A 17692-nucleotide genomic window follows, 5' to 3' on the forward strand; every position below is an offset into this window, starting at 1 on the left:
GGGGAGGAGGAACTAAGGGGCCTTAAGTACAGAACAGACCAAATTTAAGTCTCACAACTACTCAATGACACTTTGGGGACAGGCAGGTCTTTGTTCTGTGGCTGCTCCACTACAAGTGAAATACTGGTGTCTGTGTCACAGAATGTGGACTGAATGCTTTTCTGTGGCCATTCTTTCCTGGCAAGGTGAGGCCATAATTCTTTATTGTAGTGACTTTCAAAATAAGCATATGAGAGTCCCAACAGGGACCACATTGGGGGACAGGTCCAAAAGCACACCAGGAAGAGGAACAGCCTAGAGGGTGAGGGTATATATCTTGACTGTTTAGTATCTTTCTGTGTAAGCTTTCCATGGCATAAAAGGCTCTACATTTAAGAAGGGTGTGAAAACTATGGCCTTATTCAGACTTTCTGTGGGTCATAACTAAGAAGGCAAAAAGAACTGTGTATCACATAGCAGCAAAGTCTCCCCCATCTCTCTACCTAAGGATGCTGACTTTGGGGTGCCCTGTATGTACCCCACCAACCCTTTACCTTTATTGTCAGCAGCAATAAATCCAAGGATGTTTTCATGACGCAGCATAACTGTCTGGTATATTTCTGCTTCCCGGAACCATGACCGTTCTTCACGAGAAGAGAAGATTTTCACAGCCACGTCGCCACCCCTCCAGCGGCCACGCCACACTTCCCCAAATCTGCCCTTGCCAATAATCTCTTGTAAAACGATGGTTCGGGCCACTGTGCGCTGGACAAAAAGGGGTAACCCTATGGACGAAAGAATGGAAAGAAATCTGACACTGCATATTTGCTACTCACCGCATGTTGCTACAAAGACCCTCAACAGCATCTCTCCACTGGTCCATCAGCCACAAAGTGCTACAGCAAGCCCTGCACCATGCCTAGGCAGTTTACCAACAGGCTGAGCCAGGCTGTAAGTGGGAGCATGTGAGCAGCTGCTCCTTAGCAAAGAACTTCTCCTTTGGTTAGCATGGATAATAAACTTACATGTGCATGTTTGACCAGATTTACCAACTCTGCAGCTGGCCACCTGTGAACCAACTCACATCTGCTTTATTTTGATGGAAACCGGAAGAGGGCAGAAAAAAGTGAAAGCAGGTCTCATGAGCTGGGAGCTGCCTCCTAGCCACTCTGCTCATTAGCCACTAGAGGGCGATCCTGTGTGGCCAGCAAAGTGGCTTGGTGGTCAGCACACATATGAAAGCCAGCTCTCACCAGAGATCAGAAGCTCAGCTCACAGGAAGATCTAAGTGTAGAGTAGGGGAAACCCATACTAATTCTACAATCAATTTACTGTCTTGTAGGGCTCATCATTACTTCATTTGACTCATCCAGTCACCCTCACCATTATGATGGACTCTTAACCCCCAACTCCCTCCCTGAACCAAATAACAGTTATTAGTAATCCCTGGGTTTGGTGGATTTACTGTGTTTACTATGCATGAGGTTCTATGCTAAGAGCTTTACATAAATTACTTCATTTCTTCACATGCAGATGTGAGGTGGGTATTGTTATTATTCCCATTTTATAGACAAAACTAAGGGGGCTCAAAGGTTATATAACTCACTCAAATTCATACGAGTAAGTGGCAAGGCAGGAATTAAAATGCAGGACTGACTCCACAGTTAATGCTTTAAAAAAATCATCTTTGCAATGTTTTTATATTTTATTTATTATTTTTGTTATGGGTATGAATATATTGCCTGCATGTATGCAAGTGCACCCACACCATGCAATGCCTACAGAGGTCAGAAGAGGGCATCCAATTCCCTGGAACTGGAGTTACAGATGGTTGTTAGCCGCCATGTGGGTGCTGGGAACTGATCCTGTGTTCTCTGCAAGAGCAGCCAGCACTTTTAATGGCTGAGCCATCTCCCCAGCTCCCACATTTCATGCTTTTAACTACACTATATAGACTTGCCAGTGTTTCTCCAATCAGACCCCTTGCCTCCTTCCTCTCCTTCCCATACCCTGTCCTATTACCCTTTTTCTTAAAGACGCTCACTGGTCTTTCCACCTCATCTCCATACACTCTTGCCCATGCACCCACATATAGCCCTGTGTCACCCCACCCTTTCCAACAGAGGACCAGCAAAGAACAAATCCATCCTCTACACCACTGTCAGAATTCCTTCCAGAGGAGAAAAGATCATTTACTTTCTTATGTCAAAACTTTCAGTAGATGTGTCTTACCTGTAAGACAAAGCACAGCACCCAAGGCTCTTTACAGGTGGCCAGCCTGTCTCTGCCCACCCCAGAAATGGGCATACCACACCAGACTGCTTATCATGAGTCTTTAAACATACCATGAACCTTCATGGCTTTTTGTCCTTTCCATTCAAGGTGTTTTCTCTGGCCTGGAATGTTCCCTGCACTCTTACCTCACTTGAAATCCCAACCTGTTCTTCAAGTCGCCCTCAAATTTATGTGTCCTGTAAGCTTCTCCCAACAATCCTCACATCATCGTATCATTGATTCAATCCTAGGCCAGCCTCTTCGCAAACTCTGCCCCCATTTAGTGTCCTTTGTTCAAAAGAACTAGAGGTCACATAAGCAGCATGGACTTATTACTTTAAAAACAGCATTATAAATGCCGGGTGTGGTGGTGCACACCTTTAATGTTAGCACTCGGGAGGCAGAGGCAGAGGCAGAGGCAGGCAGATAGATCTCTGTGAGTTTGAAGCCAACCTGGACTACATAGTGAGTTCTAGGTTAGCTGGGGCTACAGGGAGACTAGACTGTCTCAAAAAGACAAAAAAAAAGCCAGATGTGGTGGCAGACACCTTTAATCTTTAATCCCAGTACTCGGGAGGCAGTGGCAGGCAGATCTATGTGAGTTCCAGGCCAGCTGGACCTACAGGGGGACCCAGTCTCAAAAAACAAAACAACAACAACAAAAAAAAAACCCAAAACCCTAAAAACAAAGAACCCCCCCCCCCAAATTTCATTATTAGCTGGGTATAGTGGTGCACACCTTTAATGCCAGCACTCAGGAGGCAGAGGCAGGTGGATCTCTGTGAGTTCAAGGCCAGCTGGGGCTACAGGGAGACCCTGTCTCTAAAAGACCAAAAAACAAAACAACAACAACAAAACATTATTAAAAACCCAACACCTGGGTTGGAGAGAGCTCAGTAAGGACTCATCAGGTAGCTCACAACTGCCTCTAACTCTAGCTCCAGAGGATCCAATGCCTCTGGGCTCCACTGGCACCTGCTCTTGTGTACATATCCACACATAGGCAGGCACACATAGTTTTAAAAATAATAAAACAATTAAAAAACAAAACAAAAATCCCAACACCTTGGAAGCTCTGTATATCCTGTCCCAAGAATGGATTGAACCAGCCAGAGAAAAATAGTCATTAATGATTTTGGTGCAGAAAAGAGATGACCACCAAGCCTCTCTAGATGCTGGCCTGGACCTAAGAATTCCCAGGCACTAAAGCCTCATCCTCTCACAGCACATCAAGACACAGCCAAGAACTTCCAGCCACTGCCCTACCTCTAGTGGCAAAGCACATGCCAGATATTTTCTAGGTTTCTAAAAATATGCAGCTTTTAAATATATTCATGTTGGTGCTCTCTACTGCCGAGCTTAATAAAGGCAAAAACCACTGACATTCAGGAGATGTCATAGCTCACAGTATTCTCTGTGTTCAAGGAGGATGTCTGGCCAGGACTGATGGTACAACTTCCCTGCACAAGCAAAGTCTGTCCTGTGGCAGGGAAACACAAGAGTCACAAGTGAGACCTGTGTGTTCTGGCTAGGATGGCAATACTGATGGCTGTGAATGATTTCTTCTATTCTCCAGAGGAATGGTATAGCACTAAGACCATCATTTAGCTTCATTAAAAACAACAGAAACAAAGCCATCTTTTTATAGCCATGTGTATGTCTAACAGCTAGCTGAGTACTCTCTCTCTCTCTCTCTCTCTCTCTCTCTCTTTCTCTCCACTTGCTAGGTTGGCCTTGAACTTGAGGCAATCCTCCTGCCTCAATCCTCCTTCTGGGATTACAGATGATTATAGGCATGCACAACCACACCCGGCATTTTGTTGTTGTTAGCCGAGCTATTTCCTGAGCTCTACATGACTTCAGTTCCCTCCATCCTCAATTCTGGTCTTATGCCAAGGCCCATGGTTGAGTTCAATATCCTCATCTAAGAAAGACTTGGACAACAGGCACTACAGGAAACTGAGCCCAAGCTATGCTGGAAGCCCAAACTGCCTTTACGATAACCCTCACCAAAAAGCCCTTGGGCAGTGGTACAAGTCAATGATTCACCAAATCCCTACTCTAAGCTTTACTCAATGTCCTTAAACTCCCCTTGTGGTTGCTCAGAGATCAATGATTAGCTGTCAGGACCTCACAGGAATCCAGCACACTCTTGTTTCTCAAAAGGGGCCCTTAAACTGAGCATGCCACCGCTCAGGTGGAACCAGTTGAATTTTTACAGACACACAGCTACAAGAGTTAGAGAGAGGCAGGGTTTCTGCAATACAGGGTTTTGCATTTGACCTCTGGAATCTCAAGGAATGAAAGATTTTCTGTGAAGCCATTATCATATCGTATTACATGTCAGACTCCAAACGAAGAGAATTGTGAAACCAAATGACTCAATGCAGCAGGGCCTCGGGCCTTCCTCGTAAACTGTCTCCTGCTGGGAACCAGTTGTGAGGGCCAACAAACACAATGCCTGGAGAACATGGTACCTGAGCCAGACCCTGATGTTGAGAGATCATAGACTAGATCTTGGAGTGTCTTGTCTTTGGAAAGACACATCTCACACGAGGGGTCCTCCATGTCCAGTCTCTGGCGGTTGTGGTAGACGCGCTGGTGATAGTTGATGACGAGGAAAACGATGATGATGATGAGAAACAGGAGGAAGACCGGGCCAGCAATGATGCCCACCAGCTCCACAGGGCCCCACATGGAAGGGTGCTCTGGCTCCTTGAGGTGCCCTGGATAAACAAGAGAGGGGACAAAAAGAAACAGTAAAAAGAGGAGGATGCTGTGGCCCGATTTATCTCCAACACTGTACCATGTATAAAAGACCCTTTCACCTCTCATTGGAGTTTCTCTGGCCTCTGATCTTCCTGGGCTAGCCTGTGTGCCTAGATGCTCTCAAATGCCAGCCTCCTTTCACTGAAGCACCCCTCCAAGAGTCAAACCAAAAGTACTTTGGAAGCTCACAGCATGTCAGGACTGCAGCTTGGCCCACAGACAGATGCCAGTTTCTATCCCCTCCAGGCTCTGCTAGGTGGCAGACCTACCTGGGGAGGTGTCTAGCACTGCTGCACAGTGACTGCCACCCTTTCTAATTCTAGCCTAATTCTCATATTATTCATTCCATCCTCAGAGCAGACCCCTTTCCCATGACTCTGCTGCTGATGGCCACTACTCAAGTAGCTGGCACCTCTGGGACTAAATGGAACATCTGCCCTGCAAGTCTGACTGGGAGAACCCCCATCCCTTATCATTGATTTCAGGCAGCATCTGAAAGACACCCGTGACTATCATTGAGGCAAGGGGTTGAGGAAGAACAGTAAAGAGTGAGAAGGATGAAATGCCCTACCTCCAAGGTGAGACAATAGTCCAACAAGGATGTCCACTCACCGCTGGGCACCCTGAGGTCGATCTTATTGCAGAAGTCAGTATAGCAGCAGTGGGTATTACGCAGATCCTCTGAGCTCAGACAGTAGAAAGGCTTTCCAGCAGGAACCAGCTCCACCTTGGGGATGCAGGTACGCACGTGGTGCTCCATGCCGTCCAGATTGAAGATGGAAACCATGCAGGCCCCGTCCGTTTCACATGTATAGTTGGCCTGTAGGCAGCTGGTACATGCACACAGCAAAGCTGCAGGAAATTTAGGAGCAGACATCAATAGCAATGGTGAGAATTTCATCTGGGTCCTTTTCCAGACTTAGAATAATCCCTTAGTATACTTCACATTCTAAAACAAGGAGCTTTTATAGACATGAGGCCAGAAAAGTATCTTCAACTAGGCATCTCTGCACCTTATTCGGCTCACAAACAAGGCTTTGTGGCCTCTACCACGCCTCTAACTCCTCTGTTCCCTGCCTACGAAAGAGCAATGAACTACCTACTCCTTCCAGCTGCGAGGCCTGCTCATGGACTGCCCCTTCTCTTTGGAGAACAGAGGGCATTCCCTACATTCCATTCAAAACCACCCAGGATTCCTCCCAGCCAGCCTCATCCCAGTCCTTCGCTTGGCCACCAGGCACCTGGTTTCCAGAGCGTGGCACGTAATGCTCTTGCATTTTCTTTTACTGCAATACTTTTTCCTGCCTAATTTTTTACAAATCCTTCAAAGTTCTGTTCAATCACTCCCTCCTTTGAACAGCTTTTCACTCGATTGTCAACTCTTCCCTTCAGTCCTTGTTGGGTGGCCTCTCATGAGGGCCAATGAGAATGTCCTCCACAGAAAGTTGGAGCCTACCTTAGTGACTGTCAAGACAGAGTAAATGATAAAGCAAGAGTTGAAGAAATTTAACCCACCTTGAAAAGGCCCCTGGACAGCACCTTCAGATGCACACGCACCTGCACATGTACACAAGCACACACCCCCTCTTACTTTTTTCAAGCAGGCAGTATACACAATTCCCTCTGAGACTAATGAGTTTTACTGGGTATGTATCATACGTAAGTGTGCCACTGACAGGAAATCACTGTAAATTAATTTGGCGCCTATGAGAGCTGTTCAGCAGCCTGGAATCTGCAATCCTTTATTTATCTGACTAACAAGAATAGCACAGACAGCACAGTTGGTATCCCTCTACCCTGTCTCCCCTGAGCTGCCCTCACTCTGGCCTCCTGGGATGGTCAGGAATGTAACATTGGCTACTACAACACTGAAGCTGGAAGAGGCACTCACCTAGCAGGGGACAGAGGGGAGGGCGCAACTCCTAGCTGTCACACTGTGACCAGTGTCTGGGGACCCAGTGGGAAGATGCTCCAGAGGAAAGCAGCTTGTGGCCAATCCCACAGAAAGTCTAGGCTACAAAGAGTTTACTTTCACCCCTTCTTCCAATGCTCTTCAAGTCATCCCTTAGCTCTGCAAATCCAAAGATGGCCTACCCTGGGGTGTCTATAAAATAGAGACAATCCCTAGCTGCTCCACCCAAGGACACAAGGCGGGGAACAGGCAGGCAGGTAGTGTAGACCTTCCCTGCAGGGCCTCTTGTATTCTTTTTTTCAGTGTTTGATCAGATCCCTATCTTCTGAGACAAATTCCAAAACATGCAGGTGCCTGCTGAAGAGCTTGAGCTGTATTATTTCTTAAAGGTAGAACATCTAAAGTAGGTATTTATGAGACTAGGCTCCAAATAAAAAAAAATTTTTTTTTGGTCTTTTTGAGACACGGTCTCTCTGTAGCCCCAGCTGGCCTGAACTCGCTATGTAGACCAGGCTGGCCTTGAACTCACAGAGATCTGCCTGCTTTTGCCTTCCGAGTGCTGGGATTAAAGATTATAAAAGGAAGTTTCTTCGGAATTTCAATTCTAACTTCTGTAATCTCAAGACTCACTAAACTTCACAGTTTTCGTTCTAAACCCATGTTTGTAAATTTTTATTCTGACTGTTCTGGTTTTTTTGAGACAGAGTTTCACTAAGTAGTCCAGCTGGCCTTCAACTCTCTTCCTGTCTCCAGAGTGCTGGGATTACAGCTGAGGGCCACCATACCAAGCTGTCCTACTCTTCTTGAGAATTTAAAACTTACACAGGTCTCAGAAAACTTGGCAAGACCCTCTTTTCTTCCGCCAGGAATACTGTTAATCCAAGAAAGCTCCCTCCCTGCCCCCTTTGTCTCTCTTCCGGGTTCCCTGCAGGGAGCACACCTCTTTTCTTACTGGTGGTGTGACGTCCAGCAAAGGGAATGGCACTGGGACTATTTTGGGAAGCAAGAAAGGGAAAATTAACAACTTCCAAGAGATGACTATTCTGAGCACAGTGAGACACACAAGGCCAAACCCACAGTCGCCTTTTTAAAAAGAGCTCACTTCAGAGTCCATCAATTAGTGGGGCACAGCAGTCAGGAGTCTCTGATTCCAGATATTTATTCTTTTTTCGTTGGTGCTGGCCTTGTTCACAGTGATTCATTCTGGAGAATGAACACACCCACACGTAGCTCATTATTTTTGGGAAGTACTTAAACAATCTTGGTGTAAGACAGGAAAGAGCAAAGTGGTGAAATCTATGCTAGAAGGGAGAAGAGACTGAGGACAAGCTGGGGGCCGGGCCATGTGGGTTTGAGATAAGGAGCTGGGCAAGTCCCTGAGCCTATCTGGGCCTCAACTGTCCAACCAGCAAATACCATTTATCTTATGGAGATGAGAGGGGAATTAGCCCACCACCTGTTAAGTGCTGTGGCTACCTACCTTGAGCAAGACTCATTCCACCCGTATCTGTGCATCTTTGCCTTTTACAGGGTGAGTGACAAGTCCAAACAGAAACACTTTGAAGATAACCATCACTCTTGCCCACACCCTGCAAAGGTCTGAATTTACATCATTATGAGTGACAGTGGGTACCACAGAGCAACAAGTCAGAGAGACCTGAAGCTCAAATGCCAGTCCCAATACTGCCCACATAACCCGAAGCTCGCAATTAACCTATTGCATCACGAATTTCCCTTGGGCCCAAGCTGTAAAGTAGGATTGTTAGTAACTGGTTCACAAGATTAGATAAAAAGTATATGAAATGATATACTTTAAAAGTATTTAATAAATAGGATATACTCAATAAATATGAACCATGCTTTTAGTGTAAAAATTAAAATTGAAAAAAAGCATAAAAGGAAAGTGTTTCTTCTTAATCACTAATTAGGAAGTATTAAGTTTCAGCAAATTCTCAGGAAAAAGTGCTGTTCATGCCTTGATTCTGCCAGTAACTTGTTGCATGGCTTTGGGCAAGTCATCTAACCTTTCTGAACCTCATTTTCCTTATGATTAACCAGAAAAAAGGAACTGAACTTGCTGGCCTCTAAAGTCCTTTCCTGCTACAAGTTCAAATCTATTTCTGCTTCTCAGTTCACACGGTGTGCATCACTGATTAACGCAGAACAATGCTGCTCTGCTTCGGGTACCTCTCCTAAATGTCTTTAAAAAACAGATATGAGCTGAAGAGACGGCTCAGCAGCTAAGAGCACGGGCTGCTCTTGTAGAGGACCCATAGGTTCAACTGCTAGCAGCCACATGGCAGCTAACAACTGTCTGCAACTCCAGTTCCAGGGGAATCCAACATCCTCTTCTGACATCTTCAGGCACTGCACAACACAAGTGCACTTATACACATGCAGGCAATACATCTATACATATAAAATAAAAATAATAAACAAAGCCAGGTATGGTGGCACACGCCTTTAATCCCAGGACTTGGGAGGCAGAGGCAGACGAATCTCTGAGCCAGCCTGGTCTACATAGTGAGCTCCAGGCCAGCTGAGGCTACAGAGAGATCCTGTCTCAAAAAGACCAAAATAATAATAATAATATTTTTAAAAAGAGATATGTTGGCTACTCGTCTGCTGTTTTCACTGAAACAGGTGATAATTAAAAGCATATTCTGAACTTACCATAATCTTAGCACACTAAATTAAAAACTTCAATTCTTTCAGAAAAGCTAAATTTAGGCCAATGACAATGGCTTTGTAAGGGTTCACAGTGATTCCTCAGGTGAAAAGTCTACACCTCTCATTCCACATGATGTTATGGAGGAGGCACCAAATCACTCTCTGTGTGAACATGTTACAAAGTCAGGGGCTGGGGATGCTATTTAATGGTAGAGGCTTGTTAGTATGTGCAAGGCCCAGGGTTTGGTCTCCAGCACTACAAAAATAAAAACAAAACAAAAAGTGGTCAGAACAAAAGAACCCTCCCCCAGTGCAGACTTTTGTTATTAACCAGTCAAATTACTCAATCCTGAACTAAAGACAAAGCCACCTTGGCAGGATTTGAACATGGTTCAAAGTCTATCTGATTTAGAAGGCGGTTTGTGGTAGGATGTAAATGCAAATTCAACTCAAAAGAGAGGTTGTTTTGAGAAAGGCCAAGCCTCACATTGGGCAGACTCTGGCTCCTGTGTGTCAAGAAGGCACCTTACACAGCAGGGCCTTGGGAGGGAAGGGGCTGTGGAGCAGCTGCGAAGTCCCACCACCACACAGCTCAGACAGCCATCTGCCCAGTGTTCTACTCGGAGTTCATCACCAGAGGATGGGCTTTGAGGAGTGGCATGATGGTTCACAGCCTTAGAAGGTTAGAAGCACACTGCCAAGCAATCCATTCTGTCCAGGAATCAGCCATGAACAAACCTAAAACTGCTTTAAAGCTAGAGCAATTATGATTTTTAATTTATTCTCAGGGATAAAAAGTTCTGGAAACTGATGCTCACCATGGAGCACTGTCTTGTCCGGACACACTAAACTTGTCTCTTTCACATCTTGCTGGGCAGCCTTTCAGATCTAGAGGATGCAAGTGACCACATCACCTGTGCAGCCTCTACTTTCACTGTTTGTAAACTGATCACACACTGTCTCTCAGCCCTCAGCTTTCTAGGAGAGCTGCCACCAGACAGCTGCACAGACAGGACAGCAACAGCCTACCATGCATGATAAGACCTACTTTTTCTTCCCTGAACCTTACCCAAACTCCCCGGAAGTCTCTTTTTGGTTTTTGTTGCATTGCTGGGGATGGAACCAGGGCCTCCTGCATGCTATGTAAGAGTTTTACCACTGGGCTACACAAGTATGTTACTAGGGGTAACAAAGGGCACAGCTTGACTTCTGGACAGATAACTGCAGCTGTCTGGTGGCAGCTCTGTAACTGCAGTCTTCCATCACCGTGTTCCTAGAAGCCCATGATGCTGTTATTTTGTTACCATCACTCTCTCATGTGATCCCCACAGGATCTCAGAAGCAGGCATAACTGTCCCACTTTATGAGGAACAAAGCCCCAGAGTCTCTGAGGGGCTCACTAATGGTAAACTAGTGAACCATGGACCCCCACCTTCAGTCCCTAAATCCAGTATTCCCTAAAGCACCACATAGTACTCTCCAATGTCCCTTCTGACAATGTCCAGTACTCCTAACTTTCAAAGCCAGTAGCAACATCTTCCCAGTTAAACTTAACATCTTGCAAATGCATTCTTACCCTCACCATGTCAAATACACTCATTTTCCTGACCAAAGGGCCTCACCAAGTCTTCCTGAAGTTTGCCTCCGGCCTGATCCTCTTACTCTCTGAACAGCTGGCTTAGGTCAAGCACATCACTGTAGCTGGCTGGCCATTCCTATTTTTCAAAGGCAGGTCTTTATGTATTGTGTATGTTTCTTTTTGTTGTTGTTATTATTGTTGCTGTTGTGAACCAGAGATCAAATGAGCCAGGTTGGCCTGGAACTTGGGGGTCCTCTGTCTCCAAAGCCTGGGCTTTCAGAATAAGTCACTTTATACAGAGTTATTAGTATGTAACCGTTCATATTTGGTTACTTTGTCTCTCTTTATTCACAGACATTTTTACCTCCCACAAAAGCTGAAAATCATTAGGCTGCTGGGGTTGTAGAAAACCCCCACTTCCACCACCCTCAGTGGGTAATGTTTTTTTGGGTTCAAAGGCTAACTTTTGCTGTGGATTCTACCAGCACAGCAACCTGGCTCTCTCTGGAAATCTATGAACAGGAAGAACAGGTCACTAACAGTGTTTTGGCTTAAGTACCATTAAAAAAAAAAAAAAAAAAACAGACTGTAGGGGTTAGAGAGATGGCTCAGAGGTTAAGAATATGCACTGCTCTTATAGAGGACCTGAGTTCAGTTCCCAGTACCTATACCAGGTAGCTCACAACCCCTGTAACTGCAGCTCCATGAGATTTAATGCCCTCTTCTGGCTTCCACAGACACTGAGTTCATGTGTGCAAATACAAACACACACACACACACCTTTTAAAAATATATAATATATATATTTTAAAAAGAAACAAACTATGTTCCATTCACTTTTGCATCTTCAGAATTGTATGTGAGTAGACCCACTCTAAATATTTGCTCAAAAAATGGCCATTAGGCTGGGTGTGGTGGTACAAGCTTTTAATCCCAGCACTTAGGAGGCAGAGGCTGGTGGATCTCCATGAGTTCAAGGCCTGTGTCTGGTCTACAGTGAGTTCCAGGACAGCTGGGGCTACAGGGAGATCCTGTCTCAAAAAGACCCCCCCCCAAAAAAAAAGGCCATTAGACTGGCAAGATGGCTCAGCAAATAAGGGTGCTTGCTGCTGCGGTACCAAGTCTTATGATCAGAATTTGATCCCTCAAACTCACACTGTGGAAGGAGAAAACAGACTCTTGAAAACTGTCCTCTGACCTTCACACTTGCTGTGGTACACCTCACCCCCTAGTACATACATGAGATGTCTTTAAAACACAGCCATTTATCATGACAACATTAAAGCCTTCATGATAGATGGAAAAGTAATTTTGTTCTGGGGGTGCTAACAAATTACCCCACAACTTTGTGACATGAGCTACTTACTCTGCACATAGATTTTAACAGCCAAGTATTTGGCACAGCAAAGCAGGGTGGCTCCAAGAATCTACAAGCTATATCTGTGTGTGTGTGTGTGTTTGAGAGGAGATCTCCTTGTAGCTCCAGCTGTCCTGGAACACACTATGTAGACCAGGCTGGCCTCAAACTCACAAAGATCCGCCTGCCTCTGCCTCCCAAGTGCTGGGATTAAAGGTGAGTGCCACCATGCCCGGCTACAAGCTATATCTTAAAACTGTCCAGCATTATCATTATTTTACCCCAAATAACTGACAATAACTTTAATATTTTCAAATGCCCCATCAATGTTCAAAAGTCTTCTAATATCTCAATCAAAAGATGCTTTTAGCTGGGTGTGGTGGGCACAAGCCTTTAGTCCTAGCACTTGGGAGGCAGAGGCAGGCGAATCTCTGTGAGTTTGAGGCCAGCCTGGTCTCCAAAGTGAACCCAGGCCAGCTGCGGCTACAGGGAGACCGTCTCAAAAAGACGACAAAAAAAAAAAAAAAAAAAAAAAAAAAAAAGTTGTTCGTTTGTTCAAACCTGGATCAAAATAAAGGCCTTTCACTGCATTTGGCCAAAAGCTCTCTTAAACCTGTTACAGCCCATGCTATTACTTTCCTTGAACATCATTTGCTGAGGAAGCCAAGTGGTTTGTCCTGGAGTTTTCCCCATCTGGATTTTGCTGACTCTTAGTGGTGTCCTTTAACACCTACCTCTCTCCATATTTTCTATATACTCATAGTTATATCTAAAGGTCTAATCTGATTCCAGTTCAATTTTGCCTCCCCTCTGCCCCATTTTTGAGGTAGGCTCATGTAGCCCAAACTGGCCTTTAACTCCTGATCCTCCTGCCTCTGCCCCCCGAGTGCTGGGATTAAAGGCATGTGCCACCATGCCTGGCTGCTATTTTGGCTTTTTGAGACAGGGTCTTGCCATGTAGACCAGGCTGGCCTTGAGCCCATGGTTATCTTCCTATCTCTACCTGCTAAATGCTGGAATTATAGAATATACACCTCCACACCTAGCTGCTGTTCTGTTTCTTGAGACAGGGTCTTGCTATGTCTCCCAGGCTGGCCTTCAACTCATGGTTATCTTCCTGCCTCAGCCTCCTGGTTTGGGATTAAAGGCATGTACCATCATGCCCAGTGACAGTTCAAATTTAAACTAGAATATTCATGACATAAATTCTAGATGTCTCTTTTTGTGACAAGCCCTGTTGCAGGCATTCTGTGTCCCCAGCACTGCTCTCCTCCAACCCAATAGGCACAGCCTTTGGCAAAGATGAAGCACTCCCTCCTGGACCATTTCTCTACTACAGTCCACACAAGACTCAAGACTGGACTGCATGTGTTTCCTTAGAAAATCTAAGATTTAAGAATGGGTAAGTTCCAGGACAGCTGGGGCTACAGGGAGACCCTGTCTCAAAAAGACCAGGAAAAAAAAAAAAAAGAATGGGCTCCTTTTTAAAACACACGCCACGGCACACGTGAAAATGAGAAGACAACCTGGGGAGAGGACATTCTCTCCTTCCACCATATAGGTCTTGGGAATCAAACTCAAGTTCCTTTACTTGCTGAGTCGTTGTGCCAACCCCTAGGAATGGATTTTTAAAACTGCCAAGTCCCTCCCTTAGCTCCTGGTTTGGATAATTGAGGTCTGCAATATTCATGTCTGATCTAATTCTGTGGCTTGTTCAGTCTCATTAGCCTGGTCAGGAGGTCAGCATCATATCCCTCCTGGCCCAGCTAGTCCATATAAGGACAAGCTCTGAGAGGTCTCAGGTGGTCCTGTCTCTACCGTTCAGTTCCCACCTTCTGCTATGAGGTAATGCAGCCCACCCTCCCTACAGGTCTGCAGTCTAACACCTCCAAATTATGGGCTGTCCCACCCAGCTGCTGAAACAGAATCCTATACTGTTTATCAAAGCCCTCACTTGCTACTAAGCTACCTGTTTCATACTGGAGAATTATTTGGTAGGGACATCCAGTCACTGTAAAGCTACGGATGTTACCATGAATATTGTATACTAGGTTTTGTTCTGTTAATTTATTTTAATTATTTATTCATTTATTTATTTATTTATTGGTCTTTTTTGAGACAGGGTCTCCCTGTAGCCCCAGCTGACTTGAAACTGGCTATGTAGACCAGGCTGGCCTCGAACTTACAGAGATCCGCCTGCCTCTGCCTCCCAAGTGCTGGGATTAAAGGTGTGCACCACCACACCCGGCTAATTTACTTTATTTTTACATTTTTTATTTATTGCTGTTATTAGTGTGTGTGAGAGAGAGAGCCAGAGCGAGAGCGAGAGCGAGAGATGAGTACAGGTCCCAGGATGCCAGGGAGCACGAGTCTCAGGAGTTTCTCTCCTTTCACTGTGGTTCTCGGGATTGAACTCAGGCTTGTGTGGCAACATTGTTACCCGAGTCCCACCACTGTGCACTTTCTTTTGACAAGGTTGTTTGGTTTCCGTCTTTGCCTTACAAAATTCCTGCTTCCTTCTTTAAAATTTTCCAGGAGACACACAGCAGTGCAGTGGCCGAGTCTTCCCAGAACAGCAGCCACAACATGAAGAACGCAGCAGCCACGGAGGAGAACAAACGTGACCCTGAGGACACAGTGCAGCACCAAGAGCCCTCCATGAGCTCTTGAGGTGCTCCCAGGTAGTTCATGCGTGCTCCTCCGGGTTTCTTCCGTTAGCTGTACCAATGCATTTATAAGAGGAAATTCGGGTGAAATGTAGTAATATTTTAAAATTCACCAAGATAACAAATTCACCATATACTTTTTTTTTTTTTTTTTTTTTTTTTTTTTTTTTTTTTTTTTTTTTTTTTTGGTCTTTCTGAGACAGGGTCTCCCAAGCCCCAGCTGTCCTGGAACTCAAACTCAAGAGTTCCGCCTGCCTCTACCTCCTAGACCTGGGACTAAAGGTATGTGCCACCACGCCCAGTCTATCATATACATGTAAAAAGATTTATTTCCTTTAATTATGGGCACCTGTGTGTCTATGTGCACGTATGTGAGTGCAGGTGGCTGAGGAGGCTGGAAGAGGACATCGGGCCTTCAGGCACTGGAGCTAGAGTTGTGAGCTACCTGAAGTGAAGTGGGTGCTGGGAACTGAACCCAGGTCCTCTGCAAGAGCAGCCAGTGCGCTTAACTGCTGAGCCATCTCTCCAGCCCCATTTATCATATATTACATAAATTATATATGAGACGAGACAGTACAATCACCATCAAAGTGGCAATGGGTTTTTTTCTGGCAGCAATGGAAAAGCTAACAATACACTTCATATGGAGCTATAAGTGATTCTGAGTGGCCCAAACCATCTTGGAGGGCAAAGATAAAAGAACAAAGTTAAGGACTCACATTTCCCAATTTCAAACCTTTTATAAAATCATACTTATCAACCACTGGTACAAGCACTGACATACAGATCAATGAAACAGAGTTCAGACATAAAACCATATGTCTATGATAACTGCTTTTCAACAAGAGTGCCTAGAACATTCAAGAGAAAAAAAGTCTCTTCAGCAAATTAACTCAAGGGATGGAGGTAGATTAAAAAATAATGAACTTTACCTGTAATCCCAGCACTCACCAGCTGGAGCAGGCGGATTGTGAATTGTGGGTCAATTTAGGCTATTTAGCAAGACTTTATCTCATAAACCCCAAACAGGCTAGTGACACGATACTGTAAGTAAAGACACTTACCACCAAGTGTGACCACACTGAGCTGGGTCTCCAGGACCCACACGCTGGAAGGAGAGAACTGGTTCTCCCAAGCTGTCCCTCTGACCTCCACATGTACCCAGTGGTGTGCATGCACACATGTATACACACATACACACACAAAATAATAATAAAATATGATTTAAAACAAAATGAAAATTCTCAAAACATTTCAAAGGCCTAAACATGAAAACCAAACTTTTAAAAAAGACTGTCTCAAAAAAGACAAAAAAAAAAAAAAAAGACTTATTTTTATTTTATGTGTATGAGTGCTTTGCCTGCATGTATGTAAGCGCTCCTGTGTCGTGCAATGCCCGAGGGGCCAGAAGAGGGTATTGGATCCCCTGGAATTGGAGTTACAGACATTTGTTAGCCACCATGTGGATGATGGGAATTAAACCTGGGTCCTCTGCAAGAGCAGATGGTGATCTTAACCACTGAGCCATCTCTCTAGCCCCAAGAATTAAATTTATGGTCTAAAATTTTAAAGTATCTTACAAGAACTGGGTGTGGTTATACATGCCCACTACTGGGGAGGATGAGGCAAGGAGGACCATGAGTTCAAAGCCAGCTTGGATCACAGCAAGATGATGTCTCACAACAGCACAACACAAACACAGCACACACATTCCTGGTTTCTTGCTCTGCAATGCTCTACAGGATTCTGCCTACAAGAAAAGCCATCACTAAATATAGCCCCTTCACCGTCAATCTCCAGAACTGGGATCCAAAATAAACCTTTTTTTAAATAATAAATGTGAAAAAAATGAACCAACCAACAAAAACTCTTAGAAGGGAACAGGTATAATCATCATGACCTGGGATTTAGCAGCAGCCTCTTGGACATGACACCAAATGCTTAAATGACAAAAGGAAAATAGTAAACTGGATTTCATCAAAGCTAAAAACTTTTGTGCATCAAAGGCCAATATCAAAAGAGTAAAAAGATGGTTGGAATGGGTGAGATGGCTTTGTGGGTTAAGGTGCTTGCTGCCAAGCCTGACCATTTGAGTTCAATCTCCAGGACCAGCATGGTTTAAGAAGAGAAAATAACTCCTACAAGCTGTTCTCTGACCTCCACACGAATGTGACCACACACATATACACACAAACAAAAATGCCATGTTAAAAGATTTTTCTAATAATAAAAAGATAACTCATGGATGAGAAAAATACTTCTAAATCATGTCTGATAATGGTTTAGTATCCAGAATATATAAAGAATTCTTACAACTCAAAAAAATTTTAATTAGGCAAAGATCTTGAATAGATAAATGGCCAACACACACACAGATACTCAACACCATCACACAAGCATTTCAAATTCAAATGTAAACCAAAACAATGAGATTCCACTTGATTCCCACTAGGAAGATCACAAGAAAATGAAAATAGCAAGTGTTC

The 17692-nt window shown here is 44.6% G+C and overlaps 1 protein-coding gene across 1 annotated transcript in view; it reads right to left on the reverse strand.

Annotated features, from left to right (window-relative positions):
* Acvr1b (activin A receptor type 1B) overlaps positions 1-6051 on the reverse strand; it is a 22843-nt gene extending 16792 nt beyond the window's left edge. Inside the window, exons 1-3 of the mRNA XM_008839998.3 lie at positions 5635-6051; positions 4731-4979; positions 534-764 (exon numbers count right to left, since the gene is read on the reverse strand). Of these exons, the coding sequence (XP_008838220.2) occupies positions 534-764; positions 4731-4979; positions 5635-5923 (769 nt within the window). The 5' untranslated portion in view covers positions 5924-6051. The remainder of the gene's footprint in view (positions 1-533; positions 765-4730; positions 4980-5634) is intronic.
* Positions 6052-17692: the final 11641 nt, after the last annotated feature.

The sequence above is a fragment of the Nannospalax galili genome, unplaced genomic scaffold (genome assembly GCF_000622305.1).
Source record: "Nannospalax galili isolate Female #2095 unplaced genomic scaffold, S.galili_v1.0 scaffold979, whole genome shotgun sequence".
NCBI lineage: Eukaryota > Metazoa > Chordata > Mammalia > Rodentia > Spalacidae > Nannospalax > Nannospalax galili.